Genomic DNA, 20286 nt, shown 5'->3' with positions numbered 1-20286 from the left:
AGTACCGAGCTGGTGCAGTGTGTAAACGTCAGGCAGTGGGGAGACAAAGGCGGCCAGACGTGGTGTTGGCCACCCCACCACCCATCGTGTGCCGTGCTGACCTTCTTTCTGTCCGTGCCACCTCGTCGCCGATGTACACGTGCGCTGTGGCGCATCTAATCGCTCGAGGCACGAGCAATCGCAGCGTTAAAAATATTCGAGATTATTTCTTAGTTATTTGAAACTGGCTGCGACCTGACAGCCGCGTCACATTGCCTTAATGAGTGTACGCACGCTCGCACGCTATGCTTGCTTGGAATTTCATGGATTACGGAGGATCTAGTGCCTGGTGATGCACTTTACGGAGATTCTAAATAATGCAATGCACTGTTGTGCAGGAATCTATTTTTGATGCCCGCAACGGCTATTGCGTGTTTGACCCGATATGTACAATCATGATATATAAATGTGCAAAATGCATTGCAATGATTTTGTTTTTGAAAAAGGATAAAGACTGTTGTGTTTTCTGTCTTGAATTTTTTTGGCAACGCAAACCCCCAGATGATGGTGAACAGAACTACGGAGGTAACGTTTCGCGCTTTGGCGTTTCTCGTGAAACGGAGCTGGTTTCCCCGTTTGTATCGTGACGCCGCCCGCACGCTCTGCACCGCCAGTGCACCGCGTGACTGCAAAGTTTCGTTAGACCTTTGTGCAAACGTACGGGAACGCTTTGTTTAATCCTACATGCGTCTTATTCCATTGCGACAGGGAAATGTTCTTTATTTATTTTTGCTGACTGCGAATATCAGCTGTTTGGCAGTGATGCGCCAACTGCATTAAGCAACATTAATATTGCTTTTGCTGATGAACCATTGTTGCACGATCTTAAGAATGATTGTTGAAGCGTGTTATCTGAATTAGATTATAGTGTTTATTTTATTTAAGTTTAGCAGTGTTGTATTTTTTATTTTTCCCCTCTTTTCATTAGCCAACTACCTACATACCCACCCACCCTACTACCTACTAAAACACCTACCTACCTACCTCTACATACCTACATACCCACCCACCCTTCTACCTACTCAAACACCCACCTACCTACCTCTATGTACCTACATACCCACGAAACTACTCACCCACTTATCTACTCATGTACCTACCTACTAACCCATTTACCTACCTACATACCCACCCACCATTCTACCTACTCAAACACCTACCTACCTCTACATACCTACATACCCACCCACCCTTCTACCTACTCAAACACCTACCTACCTACCTCTACATACCTACATACCCACCCACCCTTCTACCTACTCAAACACCTACCTACTTCTACATACCTACATACCCACCCACCCTTATACCTACTCAAACACCCACCTACCTACCTCTACGTACCTACATACCACGAAACTACTCACCCACCTATCTACTCATGTAATTACCTACTAACCCATTTACCTACCTACATACCTACCCACCCACAACCAAAGCACCCATCTTCCTACTCACCCACATACATACCTACCCATCCAATTACCTACCCACCTCCATACCTACCTACCCATCTACATTACTACTCACCCACATACCTACCTACCCACATACCTACTTACCAAACAAATTACTTACCCACTCACCTATCCACATACCTACTAACCAAATCGCCTACCTACCCACTGACCCACCCACATGCCTGTTCACCAAATCACCTACCTACCCACTGACCCACCAACATGCCTGTTCACCAAATCACCTACCTACCCACTGACCCACCCACATGCCTGTTCACCAAATCACTTAACTACCCACTGACCCACCCACATGCCTGTTCACCAAATCACCTACCTACCCATTGACCCACCCACATGCCTGTTCACCATATCACCTACCTACCCACTGACCCACCCACATGCCTGTTCACCAAATCGCCTACCTTTTTACTCATCCACATTCCTGCTCACCTACCTAAGCACCTACTCACTCACCCGTTTATATATCTCTTCACCATATCAGCTACCTACCGACTCACCCATCCACATACCTACTCACCAAATTGCCTACCTACCTTCTCATCTACCATCCTACCACCCCACCCACTCACCACACACCATCAATGTTAAACATTGTACGAATGAATATGACTTAGCAGATCGAATGACCCGTTTAGAGGCTATGGCTAATGAAGACATGCACGCACGTTCGTCTGGCACATGAGTGAGCTCGCGCATGATTAGTTACGGCTTTGAGCTCCATAAAAAATGAAACGCCTTGCTCGATTAGTTCTGCAATTAATATTTTTCAGCATTTTGTGATTTCTAGGGCTGTGATTTGGTGTAATGGATTATCGCTGCGAACTGTGCTTATTACAAAACGATAACATATTTTGTAAATAAAACGCATATACAATCAATCTCACGCATCAATATACCTGGAATGTTTATTTTTTTAATCAAAAATACTTTAAACAACATTCAAATTGTATACAACCAATGTTTATATTCAAATATAGGCTGAATTATTTATCTTTTTAATGGAAACCTAGTGACTGAGAGAGAGGGAGAGAGAAATGTAGAAATATCCACACACGTGGGCGCAATCCTCGCCCGTGCCCAGAACCCAGGATCCCCGAGTTCGGGCTCCGCTCCACGACATTTCTGTGCCTTAAGCTTGTACCCAGCTCTTGTCAAAGTATTTTTTTTTTTAAAACCCCGAAATATCCACACATACAGAAACAATTATAGACACAGATAGGCAAATACGTACAGACGGACTCGAAAACCAAACACCATCACCACCAACGCCACCGCCTTCACACCAAAGTTGCTGACGTGTTTTCTTCGCCAAAGGGAGCAATGTTTAGCAAAGCGGGCAAGTCCCTGGCACCGGCGCAGCCGCCCGAGGAGTGTAGCAGTGGGGACGCTCTTGCCCAGAGGATGACGGGCGATCCACGCGCGTGCGCCCGAACTTGTTCCAGAGCGGATTCACGCCCCTTCACATCGCCGCCCACTACGGGAACATCAACGTGGCCACGCTGCTGCTGAACCGCGGAGCCGCCGTCAACTTCGCGGCCAACGTGAGCTGCTCGGTCTCGGGGAGGGGTGGGGCGGGGGGGGGCTTCTCGTCAACAGGATCCTGCGTCGGGATGTTTGGCCGACTGCATTTGAAATTAGTTCTCCGTGCTGCTGTTGTTGATGATGATGATGATTTCGTTTTTGTTATCCGCTTCAAGAGTCATTGATATTTCACTTGCTGGATAAGGGCCCTTGTCATGGATGTATGTTTAACATGTAGGCTTTCGCGACCGATATTGTTCATGATAAAGGTTTTTTGGGTTAGATCGCGTAAATATAAATGTATTGTTAACCTGCCACCACCCGACACAGCCAATTAGTAAGGTTCGTCATGTCAACAAAACGTGGCAGTTACTACTTCAGCACACCGGTGTGTTGGAGAGTAAACCCACATCATTTACAATTTGAGTAAGACGTTTAGCTGGTGATTACAACCAGCTTCATCACGCAATAGCCAGAATTGTGAAGAAGTCTCCCTGTTTTGGTCTAATACAGAGTAAAGGTGATGTCATCACTGTGAGTCAGGTTGTATGCATGTCAAACTTTTTCTGTACCGCACGTGGCCAACCGTGGTAATTCCTTCACCATGAAGGAATCATCAGCAGAGATGACAATGACAGTAATTCCTTTATTGATTGAGGATGATGAATTTTAACTCAGCAGTTTATGGAGACAGGAGGATGATGGTGACGGTGGTGGTGATGATGATGGCGGTGGTAATGATGATTGATGACGATGTCAATCATCTTGATACCTGGCCTGCACACTGTCAGTGTGGCTGTGTTGACATAGGGATCGACCTTGGCTCGGTGTGCGTTTCGCACGGATGTCATCGCTTTGGAGGAGGTGGAGCGGTGAGATAGCGGTTGCCTTTGGAAGGTGCTCGCGTCGCTTGTGCGTGCGTGACCGTGCGTGACCGTGTGTGACCGTGCGTGCGTGATCGTGTGTGCGTGACCATGCAGAACGGAATCACCCCTCTGCATGTGTCGTCCAAGAGAGGCAACGGGAACGTGGTTCGCCTGCTTCTCGAGCATGGAGCGAACATCGACGGCAAGACCCGGGTGAGAGTCACGCTACCCCCCCCCCACCACCAACAAACACAACCACTCATTACACCCAAAGGGCTTTCCACAAATGAACCACAGTACCTCGCCGATCTCGTGGCAATGAGCATGAACCGTCACGTGAACTCCGGTCATCCTCGCAGCAGCGGCTTTTGGCCAACTATCGTGACAAAGACAGTCACCGCATTGCGCACTTTCAGATGCACCTCTGCGGCCGTTTGGAACGCTCTTACTTCAGATACTCGGAAGCCACTGGACTTTTTAATCTCAATTGAAAACTAGTGTTTTTTCAAACGACTTTTTGTCTTCAGTTTGTTGTCCTTCTCCCGCACCTCTAATTAGCACGGTTGGCTACGTATGGTGCGACAGAAGTTCACAACATACATACAACAAAACCCTCTGGCATGGGCCATGACTAAGGCTGTAAGCTGGATGTGGTCGAGGTGCAGGAAATAAACTATAATTCAGATAATTATCATCAGAAAGGTCACAGAGTTGGGTGGGGGTAGCCCCAATATGAATCCTAACCCCACTGCCGCCAAACCCCCCAAGTGTACCGCATTGTTGAAAGGAACCAAAGGGAGAGCCCCATGGAGTTTGTTTCCCCCAGCCACGTCCAAGATTTATCTTTGGACTTCATTCTAATTTGCAATGGCCATGACCAGTGATGACCTCCCTGACAAAATCGCAGCCTTCGCCTGTGAACAATGATAACCTTCGCCTATGGCTCAACTTATTCTCACGGATGTAAAGTACGTGAACATGTCGGGTAAATTTCGCAACATGAGAGTGATTTCATTTTTTTTCCAGTACATTTTTGCGCCAAAGCCAACGCAGTCCCCCAATGTTTCTTTGAATCTCCTTTCTATATAAATGATGGTACCAGTTGTCAGGGATGCTTTGATGAGTGAACAAGGCAGAAATAATCATAATATTGATGCACCATTACCACTCAGCCACCTGGTGGCCAAGCAGAGTGAGCGGCTCACAGTTCGAAGTTTGGAAGTTCAAATCCTGGTTGAGGGTTGACTCAGCCTATCATCCCACTTGGGTGGATTGAAACAACTCCTACGTTTTGGGTATAGTCAAAAGTGGTTGTCTTACATAAAGACTCACCCCTGCCATAGGAATGTGGAATTTCCTCCACCGGCTCAGAGCTGGAGAGCGCAGCGGTAACGATATGTTATCTCCCTTGCCTGGTGTGCAGGAGGTCATGGGTTCGGTCCCGAGCCTGACGCCTGTATATTTGGCGTTTGCGCGTCTCTCTCAACGTGGTTGCATGGATTTTTCTCCGGGTCCTCCGGTTTTTCCCTTCCGCATTTATAAACATGCGTTTAGACGATTTGACTGCTGTAAATTTCCACAAAACGATAAGCCACTTCGTTGAGCTACCATTTGTGGCCAGTTCGCTTCTGAAAAAGAGCTAGATAGCTCAGTGGGCTTTATCTGCGAAAATAAAAAAAAAACAGTTCAGTTTCATTTCAGCAGCAAATTACTTGGGACTTCACCCTTGGGGACTCATGTTCTATACACTCCACCCCCCCCACCTCTACGCACACCGTCAGGACGGACTGACCCCGCTGCATTGCGCGGCCCGGAGCGGCCACGAGCAGGTGGTGGAGATTCTTCTGGAGCAGGGCGCCCCGATACTCGCCAAGACCAAGGTAAGAGAGTTTACGACATCTCGCGGAGGTCACGCCGCTTCGATTCAAAACCCCCTGTCCAACCAGCGGTTAGGCGATCGGTCGGTCACGTGCGGTGGGTTAAAGTGTGTGGTTCACCCACCTCTTCTAAGGTGGTAGGGCCAGTGTAGAAGAGTAGGCCAAATACTCTCTCTCTCTCTCGAGTGGCTGCCTTTCCACCGGCAGTGCCGTGAGCAAGAAAATGCAGACCTGCACCTTCACCTTTTCCCAGCAGCAAAGCCACTGAACACTTGGCTGCATTTGAATCCCGACGTTTGTTCCTGTGCTGCACACTCACTTCTGGCTTTCACGTTCTACTGTCAGCCTTGTGTTGTGTAACGATGCACTTCCCCCAATGATTTGATGAATTGTCACAATAAGGGGGTTCAGATTTGATAAACATTTTTGAAAAATCTTTTTCGGTTCCGTTCATATTGTTTCACATACAGTTTTGTTCACTACATGATCCCTAATCGTAAACTGTGCTAATCCTTTGCATGTAATTTTCATACACCATAAATAATTTATTATTACTGTACACGCATCGTTTGATGCATGTAGTGGGAACGTAAGAATAGATTATAGTCACCCAATTGATGCATCATTACATGCCTCTGCTGTAAGCTGTTTGTTCAGCGAACAAAGCATATTGATTCCAGACTTCATTTTTTTGAAGCAGCAGACTCATGATTGATGATTTATGGTGCTCTCGCTAACAGCCCTTGCCACCAACAATATTCATGGCTACCTGGAGGATCTTTGTGTGTGCACGCGCATGTGCGCGTCCTAAAGAAGCAGTAGTGCAGCGGTTAGCGCACTGCAGTATAAACCTGGTGACCCGAGTTCGATTCCTGTTTCGCTGTTATAGAGTGCGGTTGTGTTGCTATATTCAGCGGTGAGTATAATATCGTGAAAAACAATGGCGCTACTACGCCTTTCTAAGTAAAATAAACCCTCAGCCGCTTGCCTGTTCCAAGATTCAGAGGCGAACGGGACACCCACCCTGCAAATTGCAGACGTCTGGGAAGGGAAAAAGGGTGAATAGTGCGCTCGCACACAGCTCTCGCTACCAACCGTGTGCACGGCTACACGGGTGACCCCTGCCTCCGTGTGTGTGCGCCCCCCCCCCCCCCCCCACAGAACGGGCTCTCCCCGCTGCACATGGCGACGCAGGGCGACCACGTGGAGTGCGTGCAGGTCCTCATGCAGTACCGCGCACCCGTCGACGACATCACCCTGGACTACCTGACGGCGTTGCACGTGGCGGCGCACTGCGGCCACTACCGCACCGCCAAGGTGCTCCTGGACAAGGGCGCCAACCCCAACGTGCGAGCGCTGGTACGTCAGATTCTCGTGTCGCACGCACGCACACACACACGCGCACACACACACGCGTGCACGCACCGGTGGCGCAAGGAATGAAACGTGGGAGGCCTCCACTCTGTCCGATTCTCCCACATCTCTCCACCCCTCCCCCCCTCCCCCCTCTTTGTAGCCTGGCACCCGGGCCCCTCAAGGCCATGGGGTTCCGGTGCAGTTACACCACCTGCACACTCGATTGCTCTTTACCCACACGCACGTGCATGCGTGCGCGCATACGCGCGTGTGTGTCTCACTGTACCTCCCGTGTGCACGAGTCGTGTTTTCACTATCGTGCTCCTGTCCGTGTTCCCCACATTGCAGGAAGATGCAACCAATAGGAAATGAATTGCTCTTATTCTGTAGACCGCCGTCGGCCAACTCAACCTCAATGCAGCACCGGCCTTGTCAGATCTCAGAAGCTAAGCAGGCTTCGAGCGTGGTTAGTTCTTCCGTGGGTGTCGGCCTGGGACCCAGCAGGCGATGCAGGCTTGGGCCGCGGAGTGGCCAGGAAGCGGCAGTGCAGTAAAGCATTCTTGTATCCATCTATAAGGAGCTTTTGAGTATTACCTCCTTGTATGTGCGAGTTGTTTCCAATTACTCGTGTTTTCTCCTGACATCTGTACATCTCGATGCAAGACCCTCTTGAACAAAAAAGTCTTGAAACTCAGCATGGCTCAACTTAGATAAATAGAGGACGATATGATGAAGGGCATTCTTTAAGTGTCGAAATTATTGCACTTCAGTGGTGTCACTACAATGTAACTTAGAACTCAGTACTTGGGCTGTCCCGTGCTAATAAACACAATGGGCACCCCAGTGCCTCCGTTTGTCACAGTTTTGGACCACAAGTCGAAAGCTCTTCCCACAAAACCCCTCCAGATGCTACAGTCTTATGTACTCGCGTACCCTACTTTCTGCGCTTACAATTTAGCTTTATATAAACTGTGAAAACAGGCACATCACGAGAGAGCTACAATGGAGTGGGTGACCTGAACTTTTAAAGTTGTTTTGCACGAATGAACCTTCACACTGAAGTCACACAGCCTGGAAAACAATCCAGGGTACGGTTCTGCAAAATAAGAGCCGATCATTTATGTTTGCGTTGCGTCTTCATGTCGGCCACAGTTTCTCAAACTCCAGAACTCGCGACTACCTCCAGTGGCAACGCCTTCCCATATTTTTTTTTCCTACGAATTCTCGCCGCTGTGTATATGTGGGTCACGCCACCGCCGTGCGTACGCGGGTCACGCTGCCGTGCATACGCAGGTCACGCCATCGCCATGCGTACGTGGGCCATGCCACCGCCGTGCTTACGTGGGTCACGCCACCGACGTGCGTACCGGACTGGCGGTAATTGCGGAAATCCGCACGCCCGGCGGTCAGAACGCCTGGAGTTTGAGAAGCGCGCCGCTTTTACACCACCGTGTCGGTCCATCCCGTCCTCCACACAGCATTGCTTCACAACGGGCGTGCTGCAGCACGTCGGCGACGCGCGGTGAGAGTCCCAGCGGCTGTGCTGTGGCGGTATTTTCGGAATAATAGGAAAAGGAAAGAACCTCGTTGGCACGCTGGGACAGACGAACTCTCCTACTCCTCCTGTTTAGCCGTTTAGTGGCCAATCCAGCACCCCCCTCCCCCAACCTCCTCCCGCCCTCCCCTCTCCATTGGTCGCGGCGCAGTGTGGTAGCAGCAAGACAGCCGTCGGCCCCCCACCCCCCTCGGCCCTCCTCAACTCCCTCAGTCGGGCACGCGCAGTTGGGCAAACCGTGTTTCGCGAAGATGGAGCGAGCTTCGAGAGTGTGAGAAAACGGTTGAGAAGCACTGCTGTACGATGTGTTGCGTGCTGGGCTTTGTTTACCATTTGTTCTTGATGGACTTGATGTTCCAAGTGTGCGTACAGTCTTCCGGGTTAGGCCACGTGTTGTCGAGTGTTTATTCTCACGAGCTTTCTCAACGCACGGCTGCGGCGGCATCTTCAGCTCCAGAGATCCTGGAAGGTGCCCGCAGTAGTGCATGGCGAAAGCTTGAGAGAAGGAATGCTCAACGTACAGCCTGACGGGGAAGACCACGCCTGGATTACGAGTGTCTGCGTGAGCCTCCGTGCCGAATTGCCTTGACATTTCCGTTTTCCATCCTGCTTGATATTCTTTGCGTACAAGCCTTCTTCACTGTTGCGTCTTCCCAATTTCGTTTCACCCATGTGTTTCTTAAACTGCGCATCTCATCTGTCGGACGTCACGCTCTCCCTGTCGTCATTCCCCTCTTCCCCAGCCGTGCAATCATGTCTGACGTTGCCTCTCTCATTGACTCTCCTTTTGTGTCTCTTCCCCGTGTGTCTCCTCTCCCCTCTGCCCCGTGGTTCTGTCATCCGGCTCGCACACCCGGGACAGAACGGCTTCACGCCGCTGCACATCGCCTGCAAGAAGAACCGGATTCGCGTCATGGAGCTTCTGCTCAAATACGGAGCGTCCATCGAGGCCGTGACCGAGGTTCGCCGCTCTCCAACATCCCCCCTACTCCCCCCCCCCCCCCAAATACGACCCCTGAGCCCTTATCCGTGACCTCTGACCTCATTTACTGTGACCCTGCCATCACCATACCCGCACCTCCCATACCCATGCCTCTGTGTGCTGATTTGAGCTTCATCCGTGTTGTGTTTGCTTCGTCGCATTCGTTGAATCCCGCGTGCAGAGCGAGAGGGAAAAGTGCTCCCCCTCACTTTGTGGCCCATAGTTCACTCACTGTGTGGCCCAGAGTTCACTCACTGTGTGGCCCAGAGTTCACTCACTGTGTGGCCCAGAGTTCACTCACTGTGTGCACCAGAGTTCACTCACTGTGTGGACCAGAGTTCACTCACTGTGTGACCCAGAGTTCACTCACTGTGTGACCCAGAGTTCACTCACTGTGTGACCCAGAGTTCACTCACTGTGTGGCCCAGAGTTCACTCACTGTGTGGACCAGAGATCACTCACTGTGTGCACCAGAGTTCACTCACTGTGTGGACCAGAGTTCACTCACTGTGTGCACCAGAGTTCACTCACTGTGTGGACCAGAGTTCACTCACTGTGTGGCCCAGAGTTCACTCACTGTGTGGACTAGAGTTCACTCACTGTGTGGCCCAGAGTTCACTCACTGTGTGCACCAGAGTTCACTCACTGTGTGGCCCAGAGTTCACTCACTGTGTGCACCAGAGTTCACTCACTGTGTGGCCCAGAGTTCACTCACTGTGTGGCCCAGAGTTCACTCACTGTGTGGCCCAGAGTTCACTCACTGTGTGGCCCAGAGTTCACTCACTGTGTGCACCAGAGTTCACTCACTGTGTGGACCAGAGTTCACTCACTGTGTGGCCCAGAGTTCACTCACTGTGTGGACCAGAGTTCACTCACTGTGTGGACCAGAGATCACTCACTGTGTGGCCCAGAGTTCACTCACTGTGTGGACCAGAGATCACTCACTGTGTGGACCAGAGTTCACTCACTGTGTGGACCAGAGTTCACTCACTGTGTGCACCAGAGTTCACTCACTGTGTGGACCAGAGTTCACTGACTGTGTGGACCAGAGATCACTCACTGTGTGGACCAGAGATCACTCACTGTGTGGCCCAGAGTTCACTCACTGTGTGGACCAGAGTTCACTCACTGTGTGCACCAGAGTTCACTCACTGTGTGGACCAGAGTTCACTCACTGTGTGGACCAGAGTTCACTCACTGTGTGGACCAGAGATCACTCACTGTGTGGACCAGAGTTCACTCACTGTGTGCACCAGAGATCACTCACTGTGTGGACCAGAGTTCACTCACTGTGTGGACCAGAGTTCACTCACTGTGTGCACCAGAGTTCACTCACTGTGTGGACCAGAGTTCACTGACTGTGTGGACCAGAGATCACTCACTGTGTGGACCAGAGATCACTCACTGTGTGGCCCAGAGTTCACTCACTGTGTGGACCAGAGTTCACTCACTGTGTGCACCAGAGTTCACTCACTGTGTGGACCAGAGTTCACTCACTGTGTGGACCAGAGTTCACTCACTGTGTGGACCAGAGATCACTCACTGTGTGGACCAGAGTTCACTCACTGTGTGCACCAGAGATCACTTGAAGGATTGTCAGAGGCAGTTCTGTGATATCCACTCCGTGTGTGAAGGGTTTGCATTGCGGTTTAACACGTAGGCTTTCGCGACCAATATTATTCATAATAAAGATTTTGGGTTAGATCGCGTTATTTATAAATGTGTCGTAACCCTCCACCACCCGACACGGCCAATTAGTAAAAAAGTGTCACGTTTACAAAAGACAAATAGTTCACTACTTTAGCCCACCGGTGTGTTGAAGAGTGAATCCACAACATTTACAGTTTGAGTACGACGTTTCGCTGGTAATTACATCCACCATCATCGGGCAATTCGCCAGAATGGTAAAGCCCTCGCTTGCTCCCGGTCTTAAATAGAGCAGCAGGTGACGTCATCATTTCACTCATTCAGGTGCAGTGATTTGAGGCGGGGGGGGGGGGGGGGGTATTGTAATTATATAATCGATTGGTAATCAGTCAATGGTTGTGATTAATAATGAGTTGTAGATTAGTAATTAGTTGTAATGTGTGTTATTGTGATTATATGCTACGTTAGTAATCCATTAATTAGTATGTGTTTCCCCTATAAGGAATTGTAATATGTATTATTTAATAATACGCTTCAAAGCCGCACTAAGCATGTAGCTGTCAGAGCGATTAAAGTTATTTCTATTTCTCTCAATTTAAATGGATTCTCTAATTAGTCTTTGCCAGTAATTATTAGTTTTACACAACACTTCAACGTTATCAAAATCAATTGAGTGTCCTTGTTGACAAGCATGTTCTGCCACTGCCGACAGTTGTGTTTGAGATAATTTAATATTTCTTTGATGTTCTTTTAGTCTTATGCTGATGTTACGTCCCGTCTGTCCAATATAGCATTTGCCACATAAACAATTAATCTGATATACACCTTCTGTTGATAATTTAGGTAATGCGTCTTTAGTGCAAGATACTAGTTTTTAAATTGTGTCCACTGTACCAAATCTTACTGTAAGGTTTTGCTTTTGCAAAACACGGGCTAATTTGTCAGTTACTCCTGAGATATATGGAATCTTAATTGATTTAACAATCTGATCGCTTTCAGCAGTATTGCTTTGCGATCGTGATTTGGCATTCAGTGCTCTGTTAATTTGAGCATTATTGTAGCCATTCTGTCGTAGTGCTTCTTTAACATGTTTGATCTCTCTCACTAGACTTTCACCATCTGACACTGTTTTAGCCCGATGTATGAGCGTCTTGATAAGAGAGGATTTCTGAGCTGGATGATGATGCGAATCTGCATTCAGATAGGCACCAGTGTGCGTTTGCTTTCTGTAAACGCTGTGTGTTATTTTACCATTTAGGCCATGTCCAAGCAAAATATCTAGGAACGGGAGTGTGTTATTCACCTTCATTTCCATGGTAAACTGGATGGCCGGGTTTTGTGCATTGAGATTATTTAGAAAATCATTAAGTGTATCTATACCATGTGGCCAGACAACCAAAGTGTCATCCACATATCTAAACCAAAAAGATGGTTTTCATGTGCTCGAGGCAAGTGCTCTTATTTCAAAGTTTTCCATGTACAAATTTGCTATAGCAGGAGAAAAAGGAGAGCCCATTGCTGCTCCTTCCTTTTGTTTAAAGAAATCCCCTCTGTGGGAACACCACACATTGAAGCAAGCTGGCGGTCGCATCGCGCGCCCATTGGGGTACACAGTTCGCACGTAGGCTGACACGTCAGCGTGTGTGAATACACGTGCGTGTGTGCATGTGTACATGGAAACGTGTGTGTGCGCGGAAGTGTAGTGGTTAGCGCGCTGGGCTATGAACCCGGCGACCCCAAGTTCAATTCCTGCTCATGACCAACATCGGTGACATCTGAAACAATCCTGGGCCTCCCCTGGGTCGTGTGAACATTGCCATTGGGGAGACAAAGGCGGTCGGGCGTAGTGCTGGCCACCCACCCCCTTGCCCCAACAGTCGTTCAAGGATATTTGTTTTTGTGTGTGTGCACGCAGTCTGGGCTGACGCCCATGCACGTGTCTGCCTTCATGGGAAACCTCAACATCGTGCTGATTCTTCTGCAAGGGGGGGCCTCTCCCAACGCCACCAACGTGGTGAGTCCAGCCTTCCCTCTCGACACCTTCACTCTCATTCCGCCATGGTGGCGAGTTCATAACTACCTCGCCTGGTAAAAACGAGGTCGTAGGTTCGATCCCGACCCTGACGCCAGTATATTTATAGTTTGCATGTTCTCTCTCCCCATGATCGCGTAGATTTTTCTCCAGGTACTCTGGTTTTCCCCTCCAAATTTAGAAACAACATCACGTATTTAGGGTAGTATTTGGCTGCTATAAATGTCCACGTGATGATAAGCCACTTCGTTAAGCTACCATTTGTGGCCAGGTGATTTTTGAAAAACAACTGTACAGCTCAGTGGGCTTTACCTGGAAAACAAAAAATAGTTTAGTTTGCTACTCGTCTAGCTTGCCCATCGCAGTGATGGACAAGCTAGGCGAGTTGGCGGGCCTTACGAGCGGTCCGCAATCTCGACATCGTGCGTGGGCACTAATTGTGGCCCCCATGCATCACCCATAGACACACTGACACTTGGCCACCAATAGGGCCTTGTGGGTGCCTCGATACCGAAAAACTGATGACGTACGGCAAACGGCATCGGAATGGGAAAGGGTTCAAATCGCCCGTGGTGCATCCCCCTCCCCCCCCAACCGCTCGTACATTCGCGACCAGTGCTATTGGCGTGTGCTGAGCATCGGCATGCGCATGGGAAAATGTCCCCTGGGAAGTGTGCGAGTTTGCAACGTGGCGGCGTCCCCCGTGATCGGCGGCGAGCGGTGACGAGCGTCTGGTCCGTGTCGCCGTGCTTGCGTGCACAGCGCGGGGAGACTGCTCTGCACATGGCCGCGCGCGCCGGGCAGACGGAAGTTGTGCGCAGCCTCCTTCGGAACGGCGCTCAAGTGGACGCCAAGGCCAGGGTAAGGGCATGCCGTGACACGGTTAGTCGTCAATCAGAAACATAGGTATGTATGTTGAACTTCTTTCGCACCGTACTTAGCCAACCGTGAAAATCAGAGGTGCAGGGGAAGGACGACAAACTAAACACAAAAAGCAGTGCTAAAGAAATGAGTTTCCAATCTAGATTTAAAAGAGCATTGCTCCATTGGCTTCCTCATATCGGAAGGAAGAACGTTCCAGATGGCCGCAGAAGCGCATGTGAAAGCGCGCGATGTGGTTACCGTCTTTGTTCAATGGCTCGCCGAAAGCCGCTGCCGACCGGAGTTTAGGTAATGGTTTATGCTTAGGGTGGTTCAGAGATCGGAGCGCCGAGTCGGCACCGCTGAGATCCTGGATTCAAAAATGGATCATCAACCGCCCATGGTTATACCTCCTGCATCGCGATGTTTGGGCCAATTCTTATTCGTGAATGTGTGTTGCGTTTGACCACGGACAGTGAATTCACTCAGTTGTGGTGAGGCCTCGATGGATATTTTCCGGGTCACTGGTAGACAGGCTTTTTGTGCTTAGATTGTTGTCCTTCCCCCGCACCTCTGTTTGGCGCGGTTGGCTACGTAGGGTGCAAAATAAGTTTCAACATACACATGTACGTTCAGAGTGGCAACAGCCATAGTGAGACGCAAACTGGATGTGGTGTGCCGGGTGCGAAAATTATTTCCGGGTTGTCGACCCCGGACAGAGCCAGCAACAAACAATGCCCTGCATGAACCATCTGGTTGCTTGTGCTACCATGGCTGATGGTTGCTTGGAAGGCTTGCTCCTCCTGCCACAATCAATAACCTGGCAGAGTGAAGAGGAAAATTGGGTTATATTTAAAATTGAAATTACATGAATACACACACACGCAAACGCAGCCCTGCTCAATTCCCTCTGCTTTGATTAGAGATGCAGGTAGCCCACGCGGTGGTCCGTGTTTGCTTATTATTTTGTGATTTAAAATTGGTTTACATTGACATTGATTGCTGCGCTGTGCCGCATTGCCACTGATTTACATAAAATCCCCATCCACCCTTCACCCCCCTGCCCCCCCAACGCCACCACAACTCCACCCGAATCCCTTCTACGATATTTAGCCTCTGCCTTTTTTACACTTATAGGGGTTACTTAGAATCAGATCAGCTCATTTACTGTCTTCCAAATGCAGGTGGCTATAAAGCCCTGTCAGAGCAGTGAGCACAGTATGAAGACGTGAAAAGATAGCTTCGCAGTATGAAAAGGTGACCGAGCGTGGTTGCTAAAAATTATAAACGCAGCAGTCGTAGTTTGCCAGCTCTAAAATATTCCCCTCTAGTACCCGATTAGTGCGGCTGAGATGCTTGAAGCGGTGGATCAATATTGTTGACATGCTGTTTGGAAGCGGCAGGTGTCGAGGTGGCCGTGGGCCGTATGATATGAGGGCCGTGCAAAATGAAGTTCACTTAGCCTAAAATGATTAACTGCCACGGCACGGTCAACATTGGCTGGCTCAAGCACCTCCCCGCGTGCTGTGGCTGCATAGACAGGCATTCCTCGGAGCGTGTGACCCGAGAGAGAATTCATTCTTGCGAGGCTTCTCGCGTGGCCATGGGGAGAAATGAAGTCTCGCGGGGGCCCGGTATTGTCCAGCGATTTACTCTCGGACGCTTTTTAACGATTGCAAAAATCCGTGACGCGCGTTTCGCGACGCTCAGGAGGAGCAGACGCCGCTGCACATCGCCGCACGGCTGGGGAAACTGGAGATCGTGCAGCTGCTGCTGCAGCACATGGCCTCGCCCGACGCGGCCACCTCCAACGGGTACACGCCACTGCACGTGGCGGCACGCGAGGGTCACGAGGACGTCACCGCCATCCTGCTGGAGCACGGCGCCTCGCTCGCCGTCACCACCAAGGTCAGGCCTTGGCTCGAGGACCGCGCCGCACCGTGCTCGTCACCACAGCCGCCGCCACCAACACCAACACCACCACCACGTTCGGGCTGTCTGCGGGCGTCGCCGTATTCGCTGTTCATCATTGGCAGGGTTCGGGGTCGCTTCTTGGTAGTCGCCAGCAAAGTTAGTTTGTGTTTTGGTTTTCACCACCCGCAGGGTCATCACCGCAAGGTCAAATCCTGTGTTAATCACTGGTATTGTCAACTAAAACTAAACTATATATAAAATTATTTACTAGGTAAGGCCCGTTGAGCTATAGAACTCTTTCAGAAGTGACCTGGCCACAGATGATAGCTCGACGAAGTGGCTTACCATGTAGAAATTAGTAGCAGCCAAATACTCTGAATACGTGATGTTGATTCTAAACGTGGATGGAAAACTGGGGAACCCGGAGAAAAATCCACGTGACCACGGGAAGAGAGACATGCAAACTCCAAATATACAGGCATCAGGGTCGGGTTTTAAACCCACAACCTCTTGCATACCAGACGAGGTAGTTAACATATCACCACCGTATTGTAAGGTCTGCTCTGGTCACCACCAGGGTTGTGCCCATTACCACCAAGGTCACGTCCTCTCTGGTTACCACCTATGTCAGGTTCTTGCTGGTAGTTGCCACCACCTATGTCAGATCCTCTGGTAGTCACCAGCAAAGTTGGAATTTCTCTAAGTAGTCATCACCAAGGTTAGATCCTGTCTTGGTCGTCGCCAGAGGTGTTACGTCTTCACCGGTACTCATTGCCAAGATCAGGTACTCTCTGGTTATTTCAAATCTTTTGTGCCTCTTCAACCAGGGTCAGATACCTTTACCCATGTTCGCTTGCTACCTCTACCAAAAGGTCAGACCATCCCTGCCCAAAACCACCGAATCCACCACCCTCATTGATTTCTCCTAGCGCACGCAGTCGCCGTGACCCCCCCAGTTCCTTGAACGCGCTGCGCCGTCTGTCTCTCTCCACCACAGAAGGGATTCACACCGCTCCACGTCGCATCCAAGTACGGCAAGATGGAGGTGGCCAGCCTCCTGCTGCAGCGTTTCGCTTCCCCGGACGCTGCCGGAAAGGTAGCGCCCTGCCCATCCTTCGGTGTGTCTCGCAGGGAAGAGAAACTTCCTGTTGTCCGTTACGACCTTGTTTGCCTCCCTTTGCATCGTAAATCTTCCTCGAAAAAAAAATTTTGAAGCAGAAGATTGGTGCCAGATACAAGCAGCCTCGTTTGCAAACTTGATTTGTAACTTTTACAACAAAATGTAACTGCAACCAATATATTTCGTAACTGTACGTAACTGCAAGTTGCTCAATTAACACCAGACCGCTCTTAGGATTATTATTATTATTCATTGTAAATACAAAACGAAAATAACTTATCGAGGATATCTAAGGGAGGCGGGAGACACATCCCAAGCCGATGTGCATGGCTGCCCTGTTTACAATCCCGTGTCTCCAAGGACTTCTGCCTCGGTGTGAAGGCACAGCTGTTGGTGTCACGATGCTCCGAGACATTTGAGATCTCCAGTGGGATCATACCTGATTCTACGTGCGGAAATTCACTCGTTAACCCTTAAGTGTTTGCTGTGTGCAATCGTAAAAAAAAGTAGTAATTCATTTATCCATGAGAGCCTCCCGTTAGCCTCCCTGTGGTTGTAAATATTTGGTTCTCCCGCGTACAATCCCATGCATACGTTATGAGGGTAAGAATGGATTGTAATCGGTGAATCAGTGCATACTTCCGTATCTGAGCAATTGTTGGCACCTCAAAGCGCCTTGAATTCTGCTCCAAAATCAGCGGCGTAGCGAGTAGCTGTCGAGTGTGCGGGCGGTGAAACAGAACCGGAGCTCGCGGGCAGGAGGTCGGGCCCAGGGTACTGGACTATGAAAAGGGGAGGAAATTAGACACAGGGGGTGGTGCCCCTTTAACTAGTTGCACCGGAGTCCATGCCAGCCACACTATGCCTCTCTACCCTTATTTTCACTGTCCTTCGTTGTCTTTTCCACCCAACACAGAATGGGCTGACACCACTGCACGTGGCTTCACACTATGACAATCAGAAAGTGGCTCTTCTACTGCTGGACCAGGGGGCTTCTCCCCACGCGACAGCCAAGGTAAGTACCCGATTACTAGCAAAATTCTAGGACCATGCACGTATCTAAACTAAAACTAAACTATTTTTATTTTTTATCTTACCAGGTAAGGCCCACCGAGCTATGTAGCTTTTTTTCAGAAGCGACCTGGCCACAAATTATCATGTAGATATTTATAGCAGCCAAATAATCCAAACGCTTGTTGATTCTAAATCTGGAGGGAAAAACCGGTGGACCTGTAGAAAAATCCATGCCACCATGCAAACTCCAAATATACAGGCATTGTCAGGATGGGGATTGAACCCACGATCTTCTGTTTACCAGGCGAGGTAGTTAACAATCTAGCCACCATGGCATCCCTATCTACTCACTCCTTTCCCCGGCTGTTGGGGCAGGGAAGCAAAATCTTAGGTGGGTGCGCCACTTGTATAACCGGGTGGTAAAAACTGCACAAGTCCCATTCGCCGTGCCCACCCGTCTGTCTACACGTCGCACTTGCGCGATCCAGAACGGCTACACGCCGCTGCACATCGCCGCCAAGAAGGACCAGCTGGAGATCGCGACGACGCTGCTGGAGTACGGCGCCGAGACCAACGCCATCACGCGGCAGGGAGTGGCGCCGCTGCACCTGGGGGCCCAGGAGGGCCACGCCGATGTCGCGTCGCTGCTTCTGGCGCGATACGCCGACGTCAACCATGCCACCAAGGTGAGCATGCGCTCGCTCGCACCGAATCACCAAGGTGAGCGCTCGCACCGAATCACCAAGGTGAGCGCTCGCTCGCACCGAATCACCAGGGTGAGCGCTCACTCGCACCGAATCACCAAGGTGAGCGCTCGCTCGCATTGAATCACCAAGGTGAGTTCAGTTAACCTATGGCACTTGGGTCTGTCCCTTGACCTTTGTCAGCGAGCTTTCAAGACTTCACGTGGCCTCAAAGTGCACTTAGCCTGGCACAATCTCTGTGGTGACGCCACTTGGTGAATGGCAGGTGTTATTGTTGCTGCTACAACTGGGCAGACGGGGAGACAACCTGCCTCCAGCAAGAACAAAAAAGGGTGGAGGACCGATGCTCACAAACGATGAGTCGAGCATCGGGCGGCTAATACACAGAAAGTTGGCACACTGTTAAGTGCAGGTGGTGTATCTGCCGCCAGCCATCTCGTGCATCATTTCCATTGTGCCATTGTGCCGCACTGGGGTCGTGCCGGGCCAACCCGGATCGGCTCTGGAGGGCCCAGGTTATTTTTCCACTGCAGAAGCCGAGACGAGCCGCTGAAGTGTCGCACGCAACGAGCGGAAATGCATTTACGCTGCGTCCTCACGGCGCGCTGATCAACGTCGCGTGCAGCGAGTGTGTCGTCGGCGCTGGCCCCCTGGAGGCCTCTACGTGAGCATGGCGCTTGACAGAGGTGCTCCTGCGGTTGTGTGTGCGTGTGCAGAGTGGCCTCTCTCCCCTGCACCTCGCAGCGCAGGAGGACAAAGTGAATGTGGCTGAGATCCTGGTTAAACACGGGGCCCACGTCAACGCCACCACCAAGGTGAGGCATCGCGTCCCAACGTCACCCAAGCTTTACGCAAAAGCAACCCCTTCGATTGTGAAAAAAGATATATATTTATATTTTTTAAACCAAATAGTTTCAATTTACATTGGACGTTGTATATCAGAATTTTATTTGTGTTTTGTTATAATACTACCTCGCCTGGTATGTTGGAGATCGTGGGTTCGATCCTGACCCTCATGCCTGTATATTTGCAGTTTGCATATTCTCCCCGTGGTCCACGTAGATTTTTCTCTGAGTCCCCCAGTTTTTCGCTCTACATTTAGAAACATGCGTTTAGAGTATTTGGCTGCTACAAATATCCACATGATAATCCACTTTGTCGACCTATCATTTGTGGCCAGGTTGTTCTGAAAAAGCCCTATATAGCTAGTGGGTCTTGCCTGGTAAAATAAAAATATTAATTCTGCAGCAGCAACTTCCCTGCTAGTCCATGAGCCCAGGCCAGATACATGGTGGATTACATAAAAATGTGTGCTAA

The 20286-nt window shown here is 50.0% G+C and overlaps 1 protein-coding gene across 50 annotated transcripts in view; it reads left to right on the top strand.

Annotated features, from left to right (window-relative positions):
- The window catches only part of LOC116951038 (uncharacterized), a 137265-nt gene that overhangs the window by 62611 nt on the left and 54368 nt on the right, over positions 1–20286 (top strand). For all 50 annotated transcript variants that reach the window (XM_076073294.1, XM_076073307.1, XM_076073296.1 and 47 more), the window contains exons 7-19: positions 541–564; positions 2963–3061; positions 4022–4120; positions 5689–5787; positions 6946–7143; positions 9558–9656; positions 13240–13338; positions 14119–14217; positions 15928–16125; positions 17129–17227; positions 18168–18266; positions 18754–18951; positions 19686–19784. In XM_076073294.1, the coding sequence (XP_075929409.1) occupies positions 541–564; positions 2963–3061; positions 4022–4120; positions 5689–5787; positions 6946–7143; positions 9558–9656; positions 13240–13338; positions 14119–14217; positions 15928–16125; positions 17129–17227; positions 18168–18266; positions 18754–18951; positions 19686–19784 (1509 nt within the window). The remainder of the gene's footprint in view (positions 1–540; positions 565–2962; positions 3062–4021; positions 4121–5688; positions 5788–6945; positions 7144–9557; positions 9657–13239; positions 13339–14118; positions 14218–15927; positions 16126–17128; positions 17228–18167; positions 18267–18753; positions 18952–19685; positions 19785–20286) is intronic.

This window comes from Petromyzon marinus, chromosome 41 (assembly GCF_048934315.1).
Source record: "Petromyzon marinus isolate PM22_M1 ecotype Great Lakes invasive population chromosome 41, UKy_Petmar_22M1.pri1.0, whole genome shotgun sequence".
NCBI lineage: Eukaryota > Metazoa > Chordata > Hyperoartia > Petromyzontiformes > Petromyzontidae > Petromyzon > Petromyzon marinus.
The sequence above is the reverse complement of the archived record's forward strand: the minus strand, read 5'-3'. Positions and strand labels throughout refer to the sequence as shown.